The sequence below is a fragment of the Puma concolor genome, chromosome D2, assembly GCF_028749965.1.
Source record: "Puma concolor isolate L17-30 chromosome D2, mPumCon1.1.hap2, whole genome shotgun sequence".
Classification (NCBI taxonomy): domain Eukaryota; kingdom Metazoa; phylum Chordata; class Mammalia; order Carnivora; family Felidae; genus Puma; species Puma concolor.
Window position 1 is genome coordinate 52,599,727 of NC_141677.1, and position 19,101 is coordinate 52,618,827.

Consider the following 19,101-nt stretch of genomic DNA (forward strand, 5'->3'; position numbering starts at 1 on the left):
TTCACTTTCTGGTCCTTGGATTTCTGGGTACTATTTTGCTTGTATTTATATTGGAGCTTGTAGGCAAAAACTATCCCATTTGCAAAGTATCTTATTTGTAACGATAAGATAATACTGCAACTCAGCGTTTCGCAGTCATTGGTTGGGTCTTTGATCTTACCCAGTTTTCTTTTTTTTTTAATAAGTTTTTTTTTTTAATATTCATTTTTGAGACAGAGAAAGACAGAGCATGAACAGGGGGAGGGTCAGAGAGAGGGAAACACAGAATCCGAAGCAGGCTCCAGGCTCCGAGCTGTCAGCACAGAGCCCGATGTAGGGCTCAAACCCACGAACCGTGATATCATGACCTGAGCCGAAGTCGGATGCTCAACCGACTGAGCTGCCCAGGCGCCCTTACCCAGTTTTCTAATGTATAATATGGGTCAGATATAATGATGCTGTGATTTGAGATAGTATAAAATATAAAAGTAAGATGGCCAAATGGGACAGGAGGAAAGTGAGAAATGTTAAGTGACGCTGCAGTACATCATCGTATTTTTTATCTTGACTGATAGAATATAGAAAGAATATATTATTAAAATAACTCTGTACAAAGACTATGATTTTGTGATTCTTTAAGTAAAGCATGGGTAAAAAAATAGTTCTTACTATGAAAATTCATGATATAAGATTCTGGTCTTACTTGAATTTTGAAAATTAAAATATATAAATGGAGCTTTACCATTGATGAGTAAAACCAGACATGGAATCTGCCCTTCTGGACTTTGTGGTCAAATGAGGAAGGACAGAGTAATCAAGTTAAGAAATATATGAAATTTGGATGCTGATAAGTGCAGTGAAACTAATGAAACGGAATGATATAATAGCAGGTATGTGTCGGGATATTGCAGCAGAATGGCATGCAAGATAAGAAACTAGAGTGTTTTTTGAAATTCCTAAAGCCATAGGCCCTGGCCTTCTCAGGCAGAGATGTGAGTAAGCTTGGGCCTGGCTGCGGTAGAAATGCATGCAGCAGGGCGGGAGGTGGGAATCATGCATGATGCTCCCCACTGTCATATGGATACATGAAGTTACTTTTTTCCTTTGGGATACTCTGCAAATGCATTTCACCTCTTTGTCTCTCCTCCTCAGATCAGATAGGTTGATGCTCTCCCATTCTCCCAGTAAGTTCTGGAGCTAACACTGCCTGGCTTCCCTATTGATGTAGAAAGAAGGGCCAACAGAACCAGCATGATAAGTGACTGCAGCAGCCCTCGATGTTAGCACGCCAGCTGTGTGGAAGAAAGAGAAAGGGGCAAGCCAGTTAGAAGGATGTGGGAGGCAGAGGTGACAGGGCAGGCTGTGTCCCAGGCTCTGGGCAGGAATTGCCAAAACAAACAGACAGACAAAGCTTACAAAAGCCCCCATTTTTAAGTAGGTTTGTACCTCACCTACTAACACCACTTCTCTAAAGCAGGCCAAGGACACTTGATAAAAAGATAAATTTTTTAAATTAGGTGGAAATTAACATACAAATGAGTTTTATCTTTGGTCACTTCATGCTAGATGAGTTAAATCCACATTAACCATGGTTGCAGATCTATGAGATCCTTTTAATAACCCAAAACTTAAGGAAGTAAACGTCCCTCCAAATAATTATTGAATTATTTAAAATATTTAGTTGTCAGTCACTTTGCTAGCCACTGGAGTAGAGTGGTAAACAAAAAAAGATTGATTTAGAACTTAAACTCTATCAAGCAAACTTCTCATAAGCCAAGAAAAAAATTCTACGTGTGTATTTGGATCTTTTTCTTTTCCATGTGAGCTCACCTACTCTGGGACTTCAGCTGCATGTGCTGATGTCTCCCAATCTTTATTTCTGGCATAAACCTTTCTTCTGAGTTTCAAAATCCTCCTGGTGTCCACCTGGATGTCCTGAAGCCATCTGGAGCTCAGCATGTCTAAAAATGAGTGAATGGGATACTGATCTTCAGTTATTCCAGCAGGAAATAAGCTCCACACTCGACTCTGTTTACCCTCCCTAACAGAATGGGGACCAAGTCCTGTCTGGTCTCTCTCTTTAATCCCTCTCAAATCTGTCCCTTCACTGCCACCCCCCTGTGACTGTTCAGGCCCTCATTACTTCTTTTTTTTTTTTTTTTTTTTTTCAACGTTTATTTATTTTTGGGACAGAGAGAGACAGAGCATGAATGGGGGAGGGGCAGAGAGAGAGGGAGACACAGAATCGGAAACAGGCTCCAGGCTTTGAGCCATCAGCCCAGAGCCCGACGCGGGGCTCGAACTCACGGACCGCGAGATCGTGACCTGGCTGAAGTCGGACGCTTAACCGACTGCGCCACCCAGGCGCCCCAGGCCCTCATTACTTCTGCCCAAAGTCTCTGCAACCCGCTTCTAACCTGTGTCAAAGCATGATCATTTAAACAGTTTACTGTCTTCACTGCTCACTCATCAGCTGACCCAGAATTTCTTAGAGATACCCAGGTGCCTCAGGATAAATTGAAACTACTTAGCCGTGCCCACATCTTCCTCCCTCACTGCCTACTGCACATACATGCACATACTTGGTTCAGCAGTGTGCTCTGCTTTAGAATGCACTTCACCCATATGCCCAGTGAGCAGATGCACATCCTTTAAAACTCATCTCCTCCAAGATATGCCACCGACTTGCTACCATAGGTAGCTTTGGGTTACGTGTACCTTAGTGCCTGGTACTTAGGTGCTTGATAAAGGATTAAATGAATACATAAATGGCCAATTTGTTGATTATTTTATTGTGTTTTTTCTTTCAGAGATTCATACGCAGTAATAGGTAGCTTGAAAGGCATGTAGGCAATGTCAATTAGGAATTACATATTTTGAAAAACGGTCCTCTACAATTTAGGGGGAAGCGTCGTGGGTCGTAGGGAGAGAGAGACACTGGATTGGGGACCAGAGATTGGCAGTTCTAGATTAAAGGATGCTCTGTCTCTTGCACCAGGATCCTCAGAAACTTTTTGAGGTTGCTTAGGGTGTATTTGCTTGTGGCTGTATAGGTTGTTGACTTAAAATTAAAGACTCTTCACTTCAACTAAGAACAAAGGAGCTTTGTTCCGGCAGCTAAAATGTGGAGAACACAGTGCATTGGTTCTTAACTCTCTTGTGGTTAGCGGCCCCTGTAAGAGTGATGATTCTTTCCCCAGGAGAAAAAGGTTATAGACATAGAAATCTATGGTACAGGAAAGGAAAGCTTTCTTCTTTGTGCCCTTTCAGAGATTGTGGCAGTAATCCCTGCACAGAGAACAAATTCTTTGGAAAAGTGTTGCTGTACTTAGTTTTTAACTTATGCAAAGAAGAAGGGTTAATTGATAATTAAGTATAGTTGATGTGACAGTTAAGGGACTTGGTGATTTTATGTGGTAATAAGTAAAAATGAAGGAACAACACAATCAGAAGGTGCTAAAATTTAAGTATAACCAACCATTTATTGTTTTTAAACAAGTATCATAAATATATAAGTACTTTAAGGTACAGAGATTTCTTGATATGTTCATACTCGATGTTTAAAAATCTTAGGCTACATCCACTTGGCTATATCCAAAGCACAGTCTCCATCTGCCAGCAACATCACCTGGGAACTTGTTAAAAGTGCAAATTCTTGGGCCTTACCGTAGACCTGCTGAATCAAAATCTCTGGGGACAAGGCCAGAAATCTGTGTAATAACAAGCTTTCAGGTGATTCTGTGATGTGCTAGTTTGAAAAGCACAGCTCATGACCAGACTTTTATAATACTAGCATACTTCAACTAGGCAGTCTGTAATCATACTGCAATTAAATCACACCATAATTAACATAAATGCTAATGAAAGATTAAGCTAATGGCTATTATTTATTGAGTGTTTGTTGTATTTGGGGTCATGAGCTTTACATTTATTATCTTATTCAATCTTCCCAAGAACCCCTCAAGTTAGGTGGTATTATTTAATCATTCAACAGATGTTTATTAGCACCTACATTGTGCCAATCATTATTCTAGCCAATGGAAACACAGCAATAAACAAGACAGACCTAGTCTGCACCCTCCTGGAACTTCTGTTCTAATTGGAGAGACAGACAATAAGCAAGTAAACAGGATAATTTCAGATGCTATGTGTAACAACAGCTATGAGAAACAATAAAACAGAGAAAGGTCTTTCTTGGGACTTAACATTTGAACAGAGACCAAAATAATAGGAAAGAGCAAGCTGTGAGAACGGTTGAGGGGAGAGTATTTCAGATTTTATCACAGTGTTTTTCACAGAAATAGGACTCAGAAAGGTTAAGTAACGAAGCTGATAAATGCTGGAGCTGGGTTTGGAATCCTGGACAGCTGACTCTGGCATATCTTCATAATAAATTACGATATTTTCCTAATTTTATTTTTTCTTCTTTCTGCTTGGCTTTGTTTCTGAAGCTTCTTTAAGCAAAGAGGTGAATTTAAATATACGTATACACAGAGAGCGTGCACACGCGTGCACATGAGCTCACACACACGGCTCTCCCAACTATGTTTGCATGACAGTATACCTGTCATTATGTACCCAATCATGATCTGAATTTATTAATTTATTAATATTAAATAGCCATTATATTGAAGGAAAGATATAAATTGAACTTTCCAATAAGGTATTCTTTATAAATTTCAATGTTTTGAGGCAAGACTTCTTCTTAGAATAAAAATCAAAGACCTAATTAGGAATTATATTTAAAGTCTCAACAGGTTGCACGTACAGTGTTTCAGGATTGTACTAGAACTGAGGTGAGGTCAATGGTATACTGATGTTACATGTTTCAAACAATATTTTGGCAGAAACTAGACATTCATTTATGAAAGTGATTATAGTGTTCATTTTGATGATTCTTTTTTTTTTTTTTTAATTTTTTTTTTTTTAACGTTTATTTATTTTTTTGGGACAGAGAGAGACAGAGCATGAACGGGGGAGGGGCAGAGAGAGAGGGAGACACAGAATCAGAAACAGGCTCCAGGCTCCGAGCCATCAGCCCAGAGCCCGACGCGGGGCTTGAACTCACGGATCGCGAGATCGTGACCTGGTTGAAGTCGGACGCTTAACCGACTGCACCACCCAGGTGCCCCTTGATGATTCTTTTTAAATAAGAAAATAATTATAGGTGTTAATCTAGGTGTTACTAGCAATAATGCTAAAGAAAAATCATTAAATTTATGGTTCTTTTAGCTTTTGAAACTGTGCATGAGATAATAAAGAATGTTTAAACAGTTGAGCAGAGCATCATAGTGGACACTAAAAGACAAAACTAGGGGTAACAAATTTAAAAATGAAATTGTCTTATGTTGCCTTCTGAAAATAAATTATATCTAGGTCATAACCGTTTGTGATCAGTGACGGATTGAAAAAAAAATATATACCCTAAAATAAGTAAGTATTCAGAGTTAGAAATCATGGTTAGTGTACTGGTATGTTTAAGAGTCGAACACAATGGTTGAATGTAACCATTATGAGTAAGTACAGTCCAAACATGTAGAAAAGGCAGAAGACAATTTCTATTTGGATACTTTGAAGACTTTTCATAACTACTAATTTTTTATAACATACTGGTTTTTTTTTTTTTTTAAGTTTCTTCATTAGAGAGAGAGAGAGAGAGAATGAGTGGGAGAGGGGCAAAGAGAGAGGGAGACACAGAATCCGAAGCAGGCTCCAGGCTCTGAGCTTGGCTCGAGTCCACGAACTGTGAGATCATGACCTGAGCCGAAGTCAGATGCTTAACCGACTGAGCCACCCAGGCGCCCCAATTGGTTTTTACCAGGCTACTATATTGTATCAAAAAATTTAAAACCAATAGACAAAGCTTTGTTCTCTCAGAATGTTCAACTGCTGACATTTCTTTATTCAGTTAACAGAAAATGATCATTGTATTTTAGAAAACTAAAATAGATTTTAATTTCTGTTGAATTAACTCTTTTTAATTGTCAAAAAAAATCACTAGTAAACTCAGAATCTCTTCCCTTGCTCTAGTTAAGTATGTAGGCTGATTTCTGACTTGACTACAATAGGACACTATAGGCCCTGAAATCCTGGCTCCCTTTATTATTCCTAACCCTTGTGTCCTCCTTTATTTCACAAATATTTACCGAGCACCTCCTCCTCCAGGTACTATTCTGGGCACCTGGGACACATCAGGCAGCATAGTAGGCAATAGGTAAGTCATAGTGTATAGTAGTAGGAGGTGGTAAGTGCTCTAGAAAAAAGGAAAGTCAAACTGGGTAAAGGGAATTGGGCAGTGACATGTTACAATTTAAAATAAGCCTGGGGGCACCTGGGTGACTCAGTCGGTTGAGCATCTGACTCTTGATTTAGGCTCAGGTCATGATCTCATGGTTGTGAGATCAAGCCCCATCGATGTTGGGCTCCACTCTGTGTGTGGAGCCTACTTCAGATTGTCTCTCCCTCTCTCTCTTTCTCTCTCTCTCTCTGTCCCTCTCTCTGACCCTTTTTCTTTTGCTCTCTTTCTCTCTCTCTCTCTCTCTCTCTCTCTCAAAAAAAATAAAATAAACGTGTGTTCAGGGTAGACCTCATTAAGAAAGTAACATTTAGACATTTAAGGGTGCGTGGGTGGCTCAGTGTTAAGCGTCTGACTTCGCCTCAGGTCACGATCTCACAGTTCATGAGTTCATGAGTTTGAGCCCCGTGTCAGGCTCTGTGCTGACAGCTCAGATTCTGTGTGTCCCTTTCTGTCTGCCTCTCCCTCACTTGTGTGTGCGTGCTTTCTCTCCGTCCCCCTCTCCCTGTCTCCCCCCCCCCCCCGTCAAAAATAAATAAACATTTAAAAAAATTTAAAAAAGGAAAGTGGCATTTGAATGGACAAGGAGGTGAAGGAGTTAGCCAATCACATATCCGAGGAGAGACTATTTCAGGTAGAGGAAGAGCAAGAGCGAAGGCTTTAAGGCAGGCGTGTGCCTGCCATGTTGAGAAATGGTCAGGAGGCCAGTGTGGCCACATGGCAGTGGGTAAAGGAGAGTTGAGGAAGGTAATGGGGTGGATGTGGGCCACAGGCACAGCGCACAGTTCTTGTAGAGCCACTTTAAGAAGTTTGGCTTTTACTCTGAGAAAAACAAGACCCATTTCAGGCAGAGTTTTTGAGTAGAGGAATAACATGATCTAACAACGTTTAAGAGCATTACTCAGACTCCTGTTGAAAATGGACCCGTTAGGAATGATTGCAAATAAGCCAGGCAAGAGGTGGTGACGGCTTGCACCAATGGGGTGGTGGTGGTAAAAGTGGTCAGATTCTGCTTGTATTTGAAGGCAGAGCCAGATTTTCTAATGAACTAACGGTGGGTCATACAAGAAAAAGGAATTAAGAATATCTTCAAGGTTTTTGGCCTGAGAAACTTGAAGGATAAAGATGTCACTAAAGCATGTAGGACAAACTGAGGGTGGGAGATCAAGTGGTTGTTTTTTGGAAATTGAACAAAAAGCTGTGAGGGACAGCTGTGAGACATCCAGAGATACCGAGTTGGGAGGTGGACATAGGAGTCCAGAGATTATCAGCATATAGATGTATGTAAACAATGGAAGCACCGAGGGAGGGAGTGTAGATAGAGAAAAAGAGCAAGGACTGACCCGGGGACGCTGAGAAGGAGCAGAGGAGGCCTGAGGTAGGAGGAAGACTGCACGTCACCTGGAGGAGGAGTCAGCTGAGTCAGCAGGGTTGAGGTAGACAGGACTGAAGTGTAGACCTCTAGGTTTAGCTACCTGGAGGTCACAGATCATCTCATCAAGCAGTTTCAGTGGAGGGGTCAGGAGTGAAAGTCTGGATACATGTGAAAGGATGGAAATTTCTTAACTCCCTGGTTTTGATGATTATAGTATGATTCTGTAAGTATTTAACCTTCATGAAGGTAAAGAAAAGGTGAAAAAAATCGGGAAGAGAGGAACTGGGGAGAATAAGTGTGGTACCTCTGAAATGGAGTGATAGCTCACAAGGGAAGTAGAGTCAACAGAAGTTTGTGGTTTTTTTTTTTTTTTTAAGGTGGAGAAATAATATGTTTGCATGTTGACGGGAATCTCAGCAAAGACTAATGTAGGTGAAAGGGGAGACGCACTGGAGCAGTGTTCTTGGGCCATTGGGAGGGGATCTAGTCCACAGGCAGAGACTGGCATGAGATAGACATGTGAATGTTTGGAAACAGGCAAGAGCACAAAGTAAAGATGCTAGTAAGTAAACAGATGTGGTATGAACTCTTTCAGTTTTGTTTTTTTTTTCTTCCCCTTTTGCTTTCAGTAAAAAGGAAGTGAGGCCATCGGTGGATAGTGAGGATGGGGGAGGAAATGTTGGGGATTTGAGCAGAGGAGAAGTTATGAAGTATTAGCAAAGAGTGTAACGGACTTGGGGCAGATGCACGACCCACTGACGTTCACGGTCAAGAGTTTAAGGGGAGAGACCAGTCAGCATGGTGCGTGTGTTTGTCCCACAGTGTCCCACTGTAATCCTGTAGAAGCAGAGTATGTAGAGAGGTGGATTTTGTGGGGGTATAATAGTTTAAATGAACCAAGTATGTCGAAAAAGAGAGGCAAAAGAACTGAAGTAGAAGAGAGCAGAGCTATTCAAGGGCATGAATGAGGAAGTATGATTATTTTGATTGATCATGAAATTTATATGGATAAGGAGGGGGACGAGGGCAGTGCTGCACTGACTGAACTACCAGACTCTACCCTGACCTTGGAGTCCTACTTGACTCCTTAAACCTTTCTGTGGAAGTGGGGTACCCTTTCTAGCCTTTCTGGACCTTTTGGTCTCCTGGATTACTTGGTCTGAGATCCCCCTACCATGCTTAAATCCCAAGACTCTATCCTGATCCTGTTCAGAAAATTCTTTTTGCTACCTGTTCCTCTGTCCTGGCCAGATAATAATAATAATAAAGCATTCTGCTCAGTAGAAAGGAATGCTGTCCTTAGTGTTCACCATGAAACCACAACTCATGTAGGCCTTTGAAAGAAATATGCTATGTATGACATGAGAGAAATAAAGATGTTTATTAGTTCCTTATGGAAGTAAAACCAGAAGATACCATCTCATGGAAGCAAATGGCAGATATTCTGGAAAACTTTTTAAAAACTGTCAGTTTCACACATAAGAGTATGCATCAAAAGCAGGAAACTGATGCCTCTTCTCTTTGCAGATGACCATGGTTTACTTCCAGACTGTTAGCAGATAATAGATAAATTTTTCAAAGGCAAAAAGTATCAAATGAGTGCTATCAAGAAGGGCATATAAAGATAGTGATGTGTTTAAGGAAACTAGAAAAAACATGCTTCTGTGTTAACAGATAAAACTAACACATTCAGATGATTTTAACAAAGGAAGTCAGCATTTGATCACGTTCAATAAACAGGGCATTACTAATGAATGACTACACCAAGGACATGAGAGAAAAGAATATTATTGTTTTATTATCAGTGATAGCAGACTCTGCTCAAGAAGAGAAATTTGTGCAGATTAGTTTGTGTCATCAAAGCTGGGAAGCTAGCCCTCTGTGATACATAAGAGATGTGGGTGGACCATATATCTAAGATAGCAACAACAAATGGTCCTTGTACCTGTTGTGAAGAACTCTCTCCCTCAAGAATTTGAAAATAAAGTAAAATAGATAGCCCTTGAATAAACTGTGAAATCAACAGATGACAGTGCTTCAGAGCAGGTATGTGCAAAGTGATTGGGAAGAGACAGAACAAGGTAAGGCCTAGGCAAGTGGGGCTGTGCTGGAATTATATTAAACATATAAAGTTAAGGAAGGAATGTGTAGTGGAGAAATGTTGGTAAATCTTGGAATCTCCACCCCAGAAAAAGAAATACCACACATGCAGAGATAGGCAGTTCCCATTCAGGTGAAGGAGTGTGTCATAAATATCATACCTGAATTGCAAGACTCTCTAGGGTGGAAATGGCTGCAGAGGATTGATCCCACTACATGATAGACATTTCAAGTTTCGTTAGCAAGGTCATCTGGTATTTAAGATGGACACATGAAACTGATGCCATTCAATATTCAATTTCTCTGATTCTCCTCCTCCTCATTTTATGTTCATCCACTGATCAATGTATAGTGGTAGCTCACATGTACTGAATATTTACAAGCTCTCTGACATGCATTTCCATACCTTGCATATACTATCTCATTTAATCTTCACAAGAACCCTGTGAGATAGGAACCTTTGCTGTCTTCCTCGTACATAGAAGTGCAAAGTAAGTAATTTGCCAAATGAGAGAACTGGGACTCAGCTCCAGGCAGTCTGCTGCAAGACCATTTTTATCTAGAACAACTGTGTTGTATACTACCTGGTTCTCAAGTAGATCTGCATTATGGGGAGAGTGAATTAATCCCACATTCTTTTGACTATGTTTTGTCCTGTGACAGTGATTTCCTTATGGTGAATAAGAAAGTAACTTCCGAATGAATCCTTGGTCAGGATTTCCTAGTTGTTTTTTGGCTGCCTCAGTGAGAGAGCTTTGCAAGGTTAAAATCTCTGGTGCTAATCTCACAGAGATTCAGGCTTAATTGGTCTTGGATGTGGTCCACCAATCTATCTTTTAAAAAAATCTCACTGGTGATTGTGGTGATTTGAGAACCACTACTTAAAAAAAAAAAGTATTCTTATTGAAGAATAATTGACATACAATATTATATTCGTTTCAGGTATACAACATAGTGATTTTATATTTACCTACATTACAAAATGGTCAACACAATAAGCCTAGTTACTATCTGTCACCATATAAAGTTGACACAGTAATATTGACTGTATTACTATATATATTACTGTATTATATATACATTACTATATATATTACCATATTATATAAACATATTCCCTATGTTCTACCTTACAGCCCATGTCTTATTTATGTTATAACTGGAAGATTGTAGCCCTTAATCCCTTTTAACTATTTCATGCATCCCCCCCCATATTCATCCCCTCCTAACAAACTAACAACTATTAGTTTGTTCTCTGTCAATCTCTTTGTTTTATTTGTTCCCTTTTTTTCTGTTTAGATTACACATATAAGTGGAATTTGGTTTTCTCTGACTTATTTCACTAACCATGTAGGTCCATCCATATTGTTGCCAAGGGCAAGATTTCATTCTTTTTTATGGTTCATATTCATATGTATGCATATTATGCATGCATATTATACATATTATGCATGCATACAATACACACATACATGTACATACAGACACATATATACATATATACATACCCCAGAAAAAAGAACCACTGCTCTTTTTTAAAAAAATTTTAATATTTATTTGAGAGTGAGCACAGGTGTGCACAAGCAGGGGAAGGGCAGAGAGAGAGAGAGAGAGAGAGAGAGATCCCAAGCAGGCTCTCTGCTGTCAGTGCTGAGCCCAGTGTGGGGCTCCAACCCACCAACTGTGTGTGAGAACATGCCCCGAGCCGAAATCAAGAGTCCAACACTTAACTGACTGAGCCACCTAAGCACCCTGAGAACCACAGCTTTAGATGATACAATGATTTTTACTCTGTTTCTGCAACAACCTAGTTCAAATACAAGAATTTGAACTAGGTGAAAAAAATTTTGCTTAGAAAGCTTTAGGCAGAAGTTTAAGGCGATTTGTGCTGGGCGAAATATAAGCATCAGTTAAAAAAACGCTTAAATGCCTTAAGTGAAATCTTTATGTCAAGGACCAAGTGTTACAGACATTAAGATTTGGTGTGTGGCGCCTTGGATTTTAGGCCTGGGGCTGCACGGCCTGAGGATGGATGTCGTCTGCGCTAGGCAGCCGACCAGCTGCGGACAGCCGCTCTGCTCCGGCTCTCCAGTACTACATTTCTCATTTGCCCAAGGGGGTGGTAAAAGTCCATCCTGTAATGACACAAAGCCTTGAGCCCAGAGCCTATATTTGGTTAGGCTCAGGAAATGTTAGCGCTTGTTGCTGTTTAAGTGTTTTCCAACTGGGGATATCTTTGGTGAGCCTGATTCCCTTTCTCACCCAGGTGTTTCTTGTGGCTAGGACATCTGTCCATAGAGGGGCTGGTGAGAGTGAAGACTCTAGTTGGTCTCCATACACAGTCTTAACCTGGGCGGGGACTTTTTCAACATCTTTCTCAGACTCGCTGATTTAACCAGTACAGCAGTTGAGCAATTAATTAGAAAGCTTGGTATGAAATCTTTTTTTTTTTTTTTTTAATTTTTTTTTCAACGTTTATTTATTTTTGGGACAGAGAGAGACAGAGCATGAACGGGCAAGGGGCAGAGAGAGAGGGAGACACAGAATCGGAAACAGGCTCCAGGCTCCAAGCCATCAGCCCAGAGCCTGACGCGGGGCTCGAACTCACGGACCGCAAGATTGTGACCTGGCTGAAGTCGGACACTTAACCGACAGCGCCACCCAGGCGCCCCGATATGAAATCTTTAAGATATTTTTAAAATGTATTTTCCACCTAATATAAACAATTATAAACTAAGAGAGGTCAGTTTTGTAATGATGGATTTTTTAAGCATCTAAAGGAAAGTAAATCCTCCCTTTACTTTTTTCAGTTTTGCTAAAATCCTGGCCTGGATTTTCTCAGGTTCTAATTCATATAAGGTTGTGCTTTATTCAGCAGTTTTTAAAAGCATGTAGGAAATGTATTTTCTAGAGTTTTTTTTTTAAGGAATAAATGAGCTATTAAAGGGGCTATTTTGTGCGAAATATTCAGCTTAAAAGGAGATCTGATTCTATACATAGACATTTTTAAGGTTTCCAAATTAAGTGGTAAGGCATTCTTTTTCTATATATTATAGGTCCATAGAAATAAAATCAGAAGAAACTATATCATGTAGACATGCATTAGTTAAGCAAATGGGCTCTTGACTCAAACCCTGGCTTTTCACACTTACTGACTCTATGATTTTTGCCAAATTATACTAAAGTTCTACTCTATTTCTTCAGCTGTAAGAGGCCTAATAATATTACCTAATTAGTAGGGTTGAAGCATTTAGGGTAGTGCCTGGTACACCTGGTATTTTCCTCTGTAAAGTTAAAAAAATCTTTAAAATTTGTGATTTCATATCAGAAAACCTGGGTTCAAGTCTCTGTGCTGCCATTCATCAGAGTAGGCAGGTAACTTGGCCTGTGGAAACCTCTTCTGCGTATTCGAAAGTAGAATGAAGTACTTTATCTCAAATGTTGGTGTGAAAAATAAATTCACCTCCTGATGGGGCTTTCTGCATCCCTCTAAAACAGCACTCATTCAGTAGAAATAAAATGTGACATTCCTGGTAGACAGCCAGGAATTCCTGAACTCTTTGAGTTTGATAAACCTTTTGAACCACAAGGATCAGAGCTCCAGGGTCGGATCAGAGATTTAGGATAGGATCAGGCTTTGTAATACTCTTCATTCTTGCCTCTTATCTGTCTTTTTTTTTTTGCTTCTTTCCCAACTTTCAGAGACTTATCTTGTGTCCCTGGGTAAAGAGCAAATACTAGCAAGCTTTGAAAGAATTCAGCTTCTCTGCTCTCCACTTTAATATAGCTTACCAAGAAAGTCCTTTCTTCCCAAACATTGACTTTTTAAAAGACATTTAGAACCTTCTTGGGGCCAAGGGATTTGGAAGACAGAGGAAGTATTCATATCTAAGCTCTTTTATTTTTAAGGTTTTTTGATACTGTTTTCTCATCCAAATTTGGGGAGAATTTTAGTGAAGAGGTACTGTCCTAATAGCTATATGCTGGGAAAAAGAGAGAATATGGGAATCAGGTGTACTTACCTAACAAAAAATATCTGCTCATATGTCATCTTCTTAGAAAGCCCTACCCTGGCCACTCTGTCTAAAATAGCTGATAGTTCTTAGCACTCTAGCTACTTTTTTTTTTATATATAAATATCACTTATTACTAAAATTCTTTGCTTGCCTGTCCAAAGAAAATACAAGCTCTGTAAAGGTCTGGGCTTTGTTTTGTTTGCCCCCACATCCCCAACTCCTAGTACGATGCATGGCATTCAGTGTCTATTGAATCAATGAGTAAGTGAAAGGAAGTACCAAGATATCATTCTATATATGTACTAATGACTTTAAAATTAGAGACCTAGTAGAATTCTTCCTTGACCATTGATGCCCTGACCGACGTATGTGAGATGCTTGAATTTTCAGACCTAATCTCAGTGGGAGGAATCCTAGTGTGTACTTTTGATCAATTGTTTACGTAAACTTTTTCCTTCTTTTAGTTAGTGTGGGGCATGAGGAGGGGGGAAAGTAGTAGTTTGTAGTGGAGTTGAAAAAGGGAGCTGGGGGAGCTGATCTGTACTGGGTAAGAATTTCAGATTATACAGGGTAATAAAATGGAGGAGGGGGTATTGAGACAGGGAATTAGATCAGTTTTTTTTTTTTTTTTTTTATAGTTTAGGTGCTATAAATATGTTTAAGGTTTTTGGGCAAAACAGTTGACATAGTAGGTAATAGAAACCTAGGGAAAAGGTGAGAGAGATTCATAGCCAGAAAGATTTGTACTGTTAGAGGAAACATAGGCTATATGGACTTGTGGCCAGAAATCCACAAATCGTATTTCTGTTGTCTTTGTTTAGAACTTTTATTTAAAATCTTACTTACACCTGTCCATTTCTCAGCTCTTCCACTTTAACGCTCATGCCTTTGTACCGACTTGATGCCACTACTGTACTTTGTGCTCCGTGGAGTTAGGGCACTTGGGAGCACAGACTCACCAGGCTCTGCCATGGCCGGCAGTTCCATTGTAACTCCCCACATGTCCCGGGAATTTTCAAAGGTGTTGAAAATTCTCAAGTTTTATTAAGAACTATTTATGTTGCATTCAAAAGAAGTGCAGAGTTACCAGTTTGTGCTTCTTTTCCTTCTTTAAATGAGAAAACTGTTGTTTACGTAAACGCACCAGCTTTTTCATAGTAATATGAACAAATTATTTGGTTTGTGAATATATTTAAGAAAAGCAATCAGCAAAGTAGTATATACTTTTTATGTTGTTGACTGTAAGCTTCATTTCAGTTGGGTATTTATTTTATTATTTGGGTGTTAAAAAATTTTTTTTAAGGTTTTATAAAATTTGGTAAAAGAATAGTATTCTACCCATAGTAGGCAGTTTTTAAGGACTGTTTCTAATTACATTTGATTTAAGTTCAAATGATATGTTTCAACCTAACATCTTCTTCCTTCTTAGTCTGTAAGACTTGTATTGTCCAGCACTTTGAAGACAGCAATGATTGTCCAAGGTGTGGCAACCAAGTACATGAGACAAATCCATTAGAAATGTTGAGGTAAGTAAATGTATTTTATAGTTTGTCTAACTTAAATTATATAAACTCTTAATATGTTTTATTGTGCATCATAATATTTGTTGGCACTTGACTCAGTTAATATAGGTTTTATGAATTTTTTTATTTTCGTTCAAAGTATTTTGTTTCACTTTAAAGCATTTTATTAAGAGGAATTTAAAAATAAGGCTGTGTATATTAAATACTTAAGAAATGTATTTCCAAATTAAAAATTATAACTTTATCTCATAGCTACTTTAGATGTAGTTATTTTTGGTGTTTTAATATTCCACACATACTCTGCTTTTACTGAGCAACATGGTAGTGGAAGAGAGGGCAGACCTAACAGTGAGGGAAACTGACCTCGGTACTGTTACTTTTCTAATTATATCAAAAAGTATACAAACATTTATGTAAACTTAGACTACCATTTACTTAAGAAGTGTAATCCTAGGGGTGTCTTGGTGGCTCAGTCGGTTGAGCATCCGACTCTTGGCTTTGGCTCAGGTCATGATCTCACCGTCGTCGGTTCAAGTCCTGCACTGGGTTTCTCTCTCTCCCTGTCCCTCTGCCCCGCCCCCAAATAAACTTTTTTTAAAAAGAGGTATAATTCTTTATTTTTAAAGCTGGAAGTAGTCCATAAGATCCTAAACTCTTTTTTTTTTCCAGATGAAATTGAAACTTACAGAAGTGACATAACTTTTCCTAGGGCTTCAGCAAACTCAAATGTCCTTTCCCAAGCCCAGTGTCCTTACCACCTAACCCATTTGCTTCCTATTTTTCCTGCCCTAACTGCACCACAGATTGCCTGTGTGATCTTAGGGAAGCACACATCTAAAAACAGTACTAGATACTCCCTAAATAGCCCTTCTGTAACCCTCATGATCTGTGTGATGTTTGCCATCATTCTGTAAATCTGGATTTGCAAGTCTTCTCAGACTTTTTAAAATTAAAAAAAAAATTATTTAAACCTTTATTTATTATTGAGAGAGACAGAGCATGAGCATGAGCATGGGAGGGGCAGAGAGAGGGAAACACAGAATCCGAAGCAGGCTCCAGGCTCTGAGCTGTCAGCACAGAGCCCGACGCGGGGCTTGAACTCACAAACCACGAGATCATGACCTGAGCCGAAGTTGGACACTTTACTGACTGAGCCGCCCCAAGACTTTTTAAAATTTTATTGCCATGTCTGTAGTTGGGAGTAATTTATCTATCAGTAAATGTCAAGCCTAGTGGTTTTCAAAGTGTGGTCCCCAAACCATTAGTATCTTGTTGGAAACGATAGTGACTGGTCCCCCCTCAGACCTGCTGAAACGGAAACTGGAGAGGGGAGCCCATTTTAATTAGCAAACCTTCCAGATGTTTCTGATACACTCTTGTACTGTGGCCTGTAGTCCTGAGCAGGGCTTCTCCTACTTGGATTTACACCAGTGCTTCTCAAGCACCAATGGTTTTTCCCCGCACCCCCACCCCTGGTGTACTTTTAGCAATGTCTGGAGATATTTTTGATTGTCAGGACTGGGTGGGTGCTGCTGGCATCTAGTAGGTAGAGGCTAGGGAGGCTGGACACTACTGAGCATCCTGTGATTCATAGGATAGTCTCCTCCCACACCAGAGAGTCAACCCAAAATGTCAACAGTACGGGGGTCAAGAAACCCTGATTTAAGTCACTCAGAGAAGAATACGGCAAACTCTTTCTCTAAAATTTTTTCCTGATGCTTTTATCAAAAACTGTGTCAAAAGTTAATTATTACCTACTCCATTTTAAAGTGCTGTGTTGGAAGAAAAATTAACTTTTGGTTTTGACTGTTAGATACCCAGAGGACTCCAGTCACCATTTAATCAAATGTACTCCCGTGGCTAAAGTATGATAGCACATTTTTTTCTACATTTTTATTTGGAAAAAATTTAAAACAAAAAGTTCCCAAAAGTAGTACAAGGAGCACTTGTACTCTCTTTACCCAGGTTAGTCTGTTGTTAACATTTTATCTCATTCGCTTTATCGTGTGCGTGCATGCATGCCTGCTCTGTTTTTTTCTGAATTTGAGAGTAAGTTACATACCTCATGGCCCCTTACCCCTAACTACTTTAGTATGTTTTTCCTAAGACTAGAGATATTATGCACACTGCATAACCACAGTGTGCTTACAGGGGCATAATATTTTAATCTATCCTCCATATTCCAGTTTTGTCAGTTTATCTAATGATATCCTTTATAGATTTTTTTCCCTCCTATCCCACTAAAATTATTCTACAAAGGAATAACTTTAAAGATGTAAACTCACAGAAATGATAAGAACGAAAACTTCAGTATTCTTGGCACCTCGGGATAACTCCTGGACCGCAATACATTCTCAGTAAATGCTTGTTGAAAGGATGAGAAGTGATGGGAATTGGAAATGGGAATTGGAAAGCAGATTGATGGTAGTGATGGTCCAGCAGACCCAAGAGAATGAGGTGGCAGGCAGAAGATCTTCCCCAAAGGGTACCCTCAGCAGCTTCAACACTAGGAAACATGCAAACCCTCGGTAAAGGAGTTGGGGGGGGGGGCGGGGTGGGTCTACAGGTGCCTTAGTAAATTCTCATTTATGCCTAAGGCTGGACATATTGCTGCCAGAACATAATCATATTTTGTTAGCAAGAAGAAAGAGGGATCAAGCCTTCTTCAGTAGGTAACATTGTGTGTGTTACACAGGTATCAATTTTTTCTCCTACATACTTTCTCAGGAGGCTGCTGGAGGATGTGCTGGTGCATAAACCAAGGAGGAAGGGAGTCTAACATAGGAGGGAGATGAAGGGGTATGGCAGTTGTGCAGGAGGCCTGGACAAGTCTGTGTCCATGCTGTAGAGTCTGGTAGTCATTAGCCACATGTGGCTGTTGAGCACTTGGGATTTTGCTGGTACACCTGAGGAAAGGAATTTTAAGTTTTACTTAAATGGAACACTGCAACAGTATGAATACTTTCACATGAAATGGAACCTTATTGTCAAGGAAATTCAGATTACTAAACAAGCGCATTGTTAAATATTTTAATGCATTAACTTTATTAGAATTACCTTTACACAAAACATGTAAAATACTTTTGTTCTTGTGCCTACTAGAAAATTTAAAATTATTTCTACCGGATATAGAAGGCAGAAGGAAGATGGAGTACTCTATGAGGAATCATTCATTCAAATATTTACTGAATGCCTGCTGTGTTCAGGCACCGTACTAGGTGCTTGAGGTCCATTAGTGGGCAAAATAGATTAAGATTTTTGCCCTTGTAGGATTAATATTTTTGTGGGGAGAGACAGACAACAAACTGTATAATAAATAACTTATATGGTATACTAGAAAGTACAAAGGGGGAAAAGGAGGGGGTGCTGCAGGTGAGGGGGATCAGGAGTGTGAAGAGAGGGACAGATTGCAATTTTAATTACAATGGTGAGGATAGGCCTTGTTGAGAAGGTAAGCTTTGAGCAAAGAATTAATGGCCATGAGGGAGTTAGCCGTGTATAAATCTAGGGAAAGCAGGCCTGTTCCAGATAAAGGGAGAAGCCAGTGCAAAGGACCTAAGTCAGGAGTGCTCCTGAAACTTGTTTGAGGAACAGCAAGGAGACCAGTGTGGCCGGAGAACAGTGAGGGAGGGAGAAGACAGTGGGAGATGAGGGCAGAGAGACAATGGGAGCCTAGGGGCCACGTAGGCCCTGTAAAAAACGTTATCTTTTACTCTGAGTGAAATGGGGAACCACTGCAAGGTTTTGGTTACAGGACGGACATGATCTGGTTTTGTTTTAAATCATTTTGATGACCATGTTGAGAATACACTG

General features: G+C 39.7%; 1 protein-coding gene and 1 long non-coding RNA gene across 5 annotated transcripts in view; both read left to right on the forward strand.

Moving 5' to 3' along the window:
- Window positions 1-19,101, forward strand: part of PCGF5 (polycomb group ring finger 5) — a 126,411-nt gene that overhangs the window by 58,451 nt on the left and 48,859 nt on the right. For all 4 annotated transcript variants that reach the window (XM_086680350.1, XM_086680352.1, XM_086680353.1 and 1 more), the window contains exon 3: window positions 15,195-15,291. In XM_086680350.1, the coding sequence (XP_086536476.1) occupies window positions 15,195-15,291 (97 nt within the window). The remainder of the gene's footprint in view (window positions 1-15,194; window positions 15,292-19,101) is intronic.
- Window positions 582-12,198, forward strand: LOC147576068 (uncharacterized). The gene is made up of 3 exons (XR_015241724.1): window positions 582-2,111; window positions 2,353-4,860; window positions 5,105-12,198. It is a non-coding gene; the product is annotated as an uncharacterized LOC147576068 (long non-coding RNA).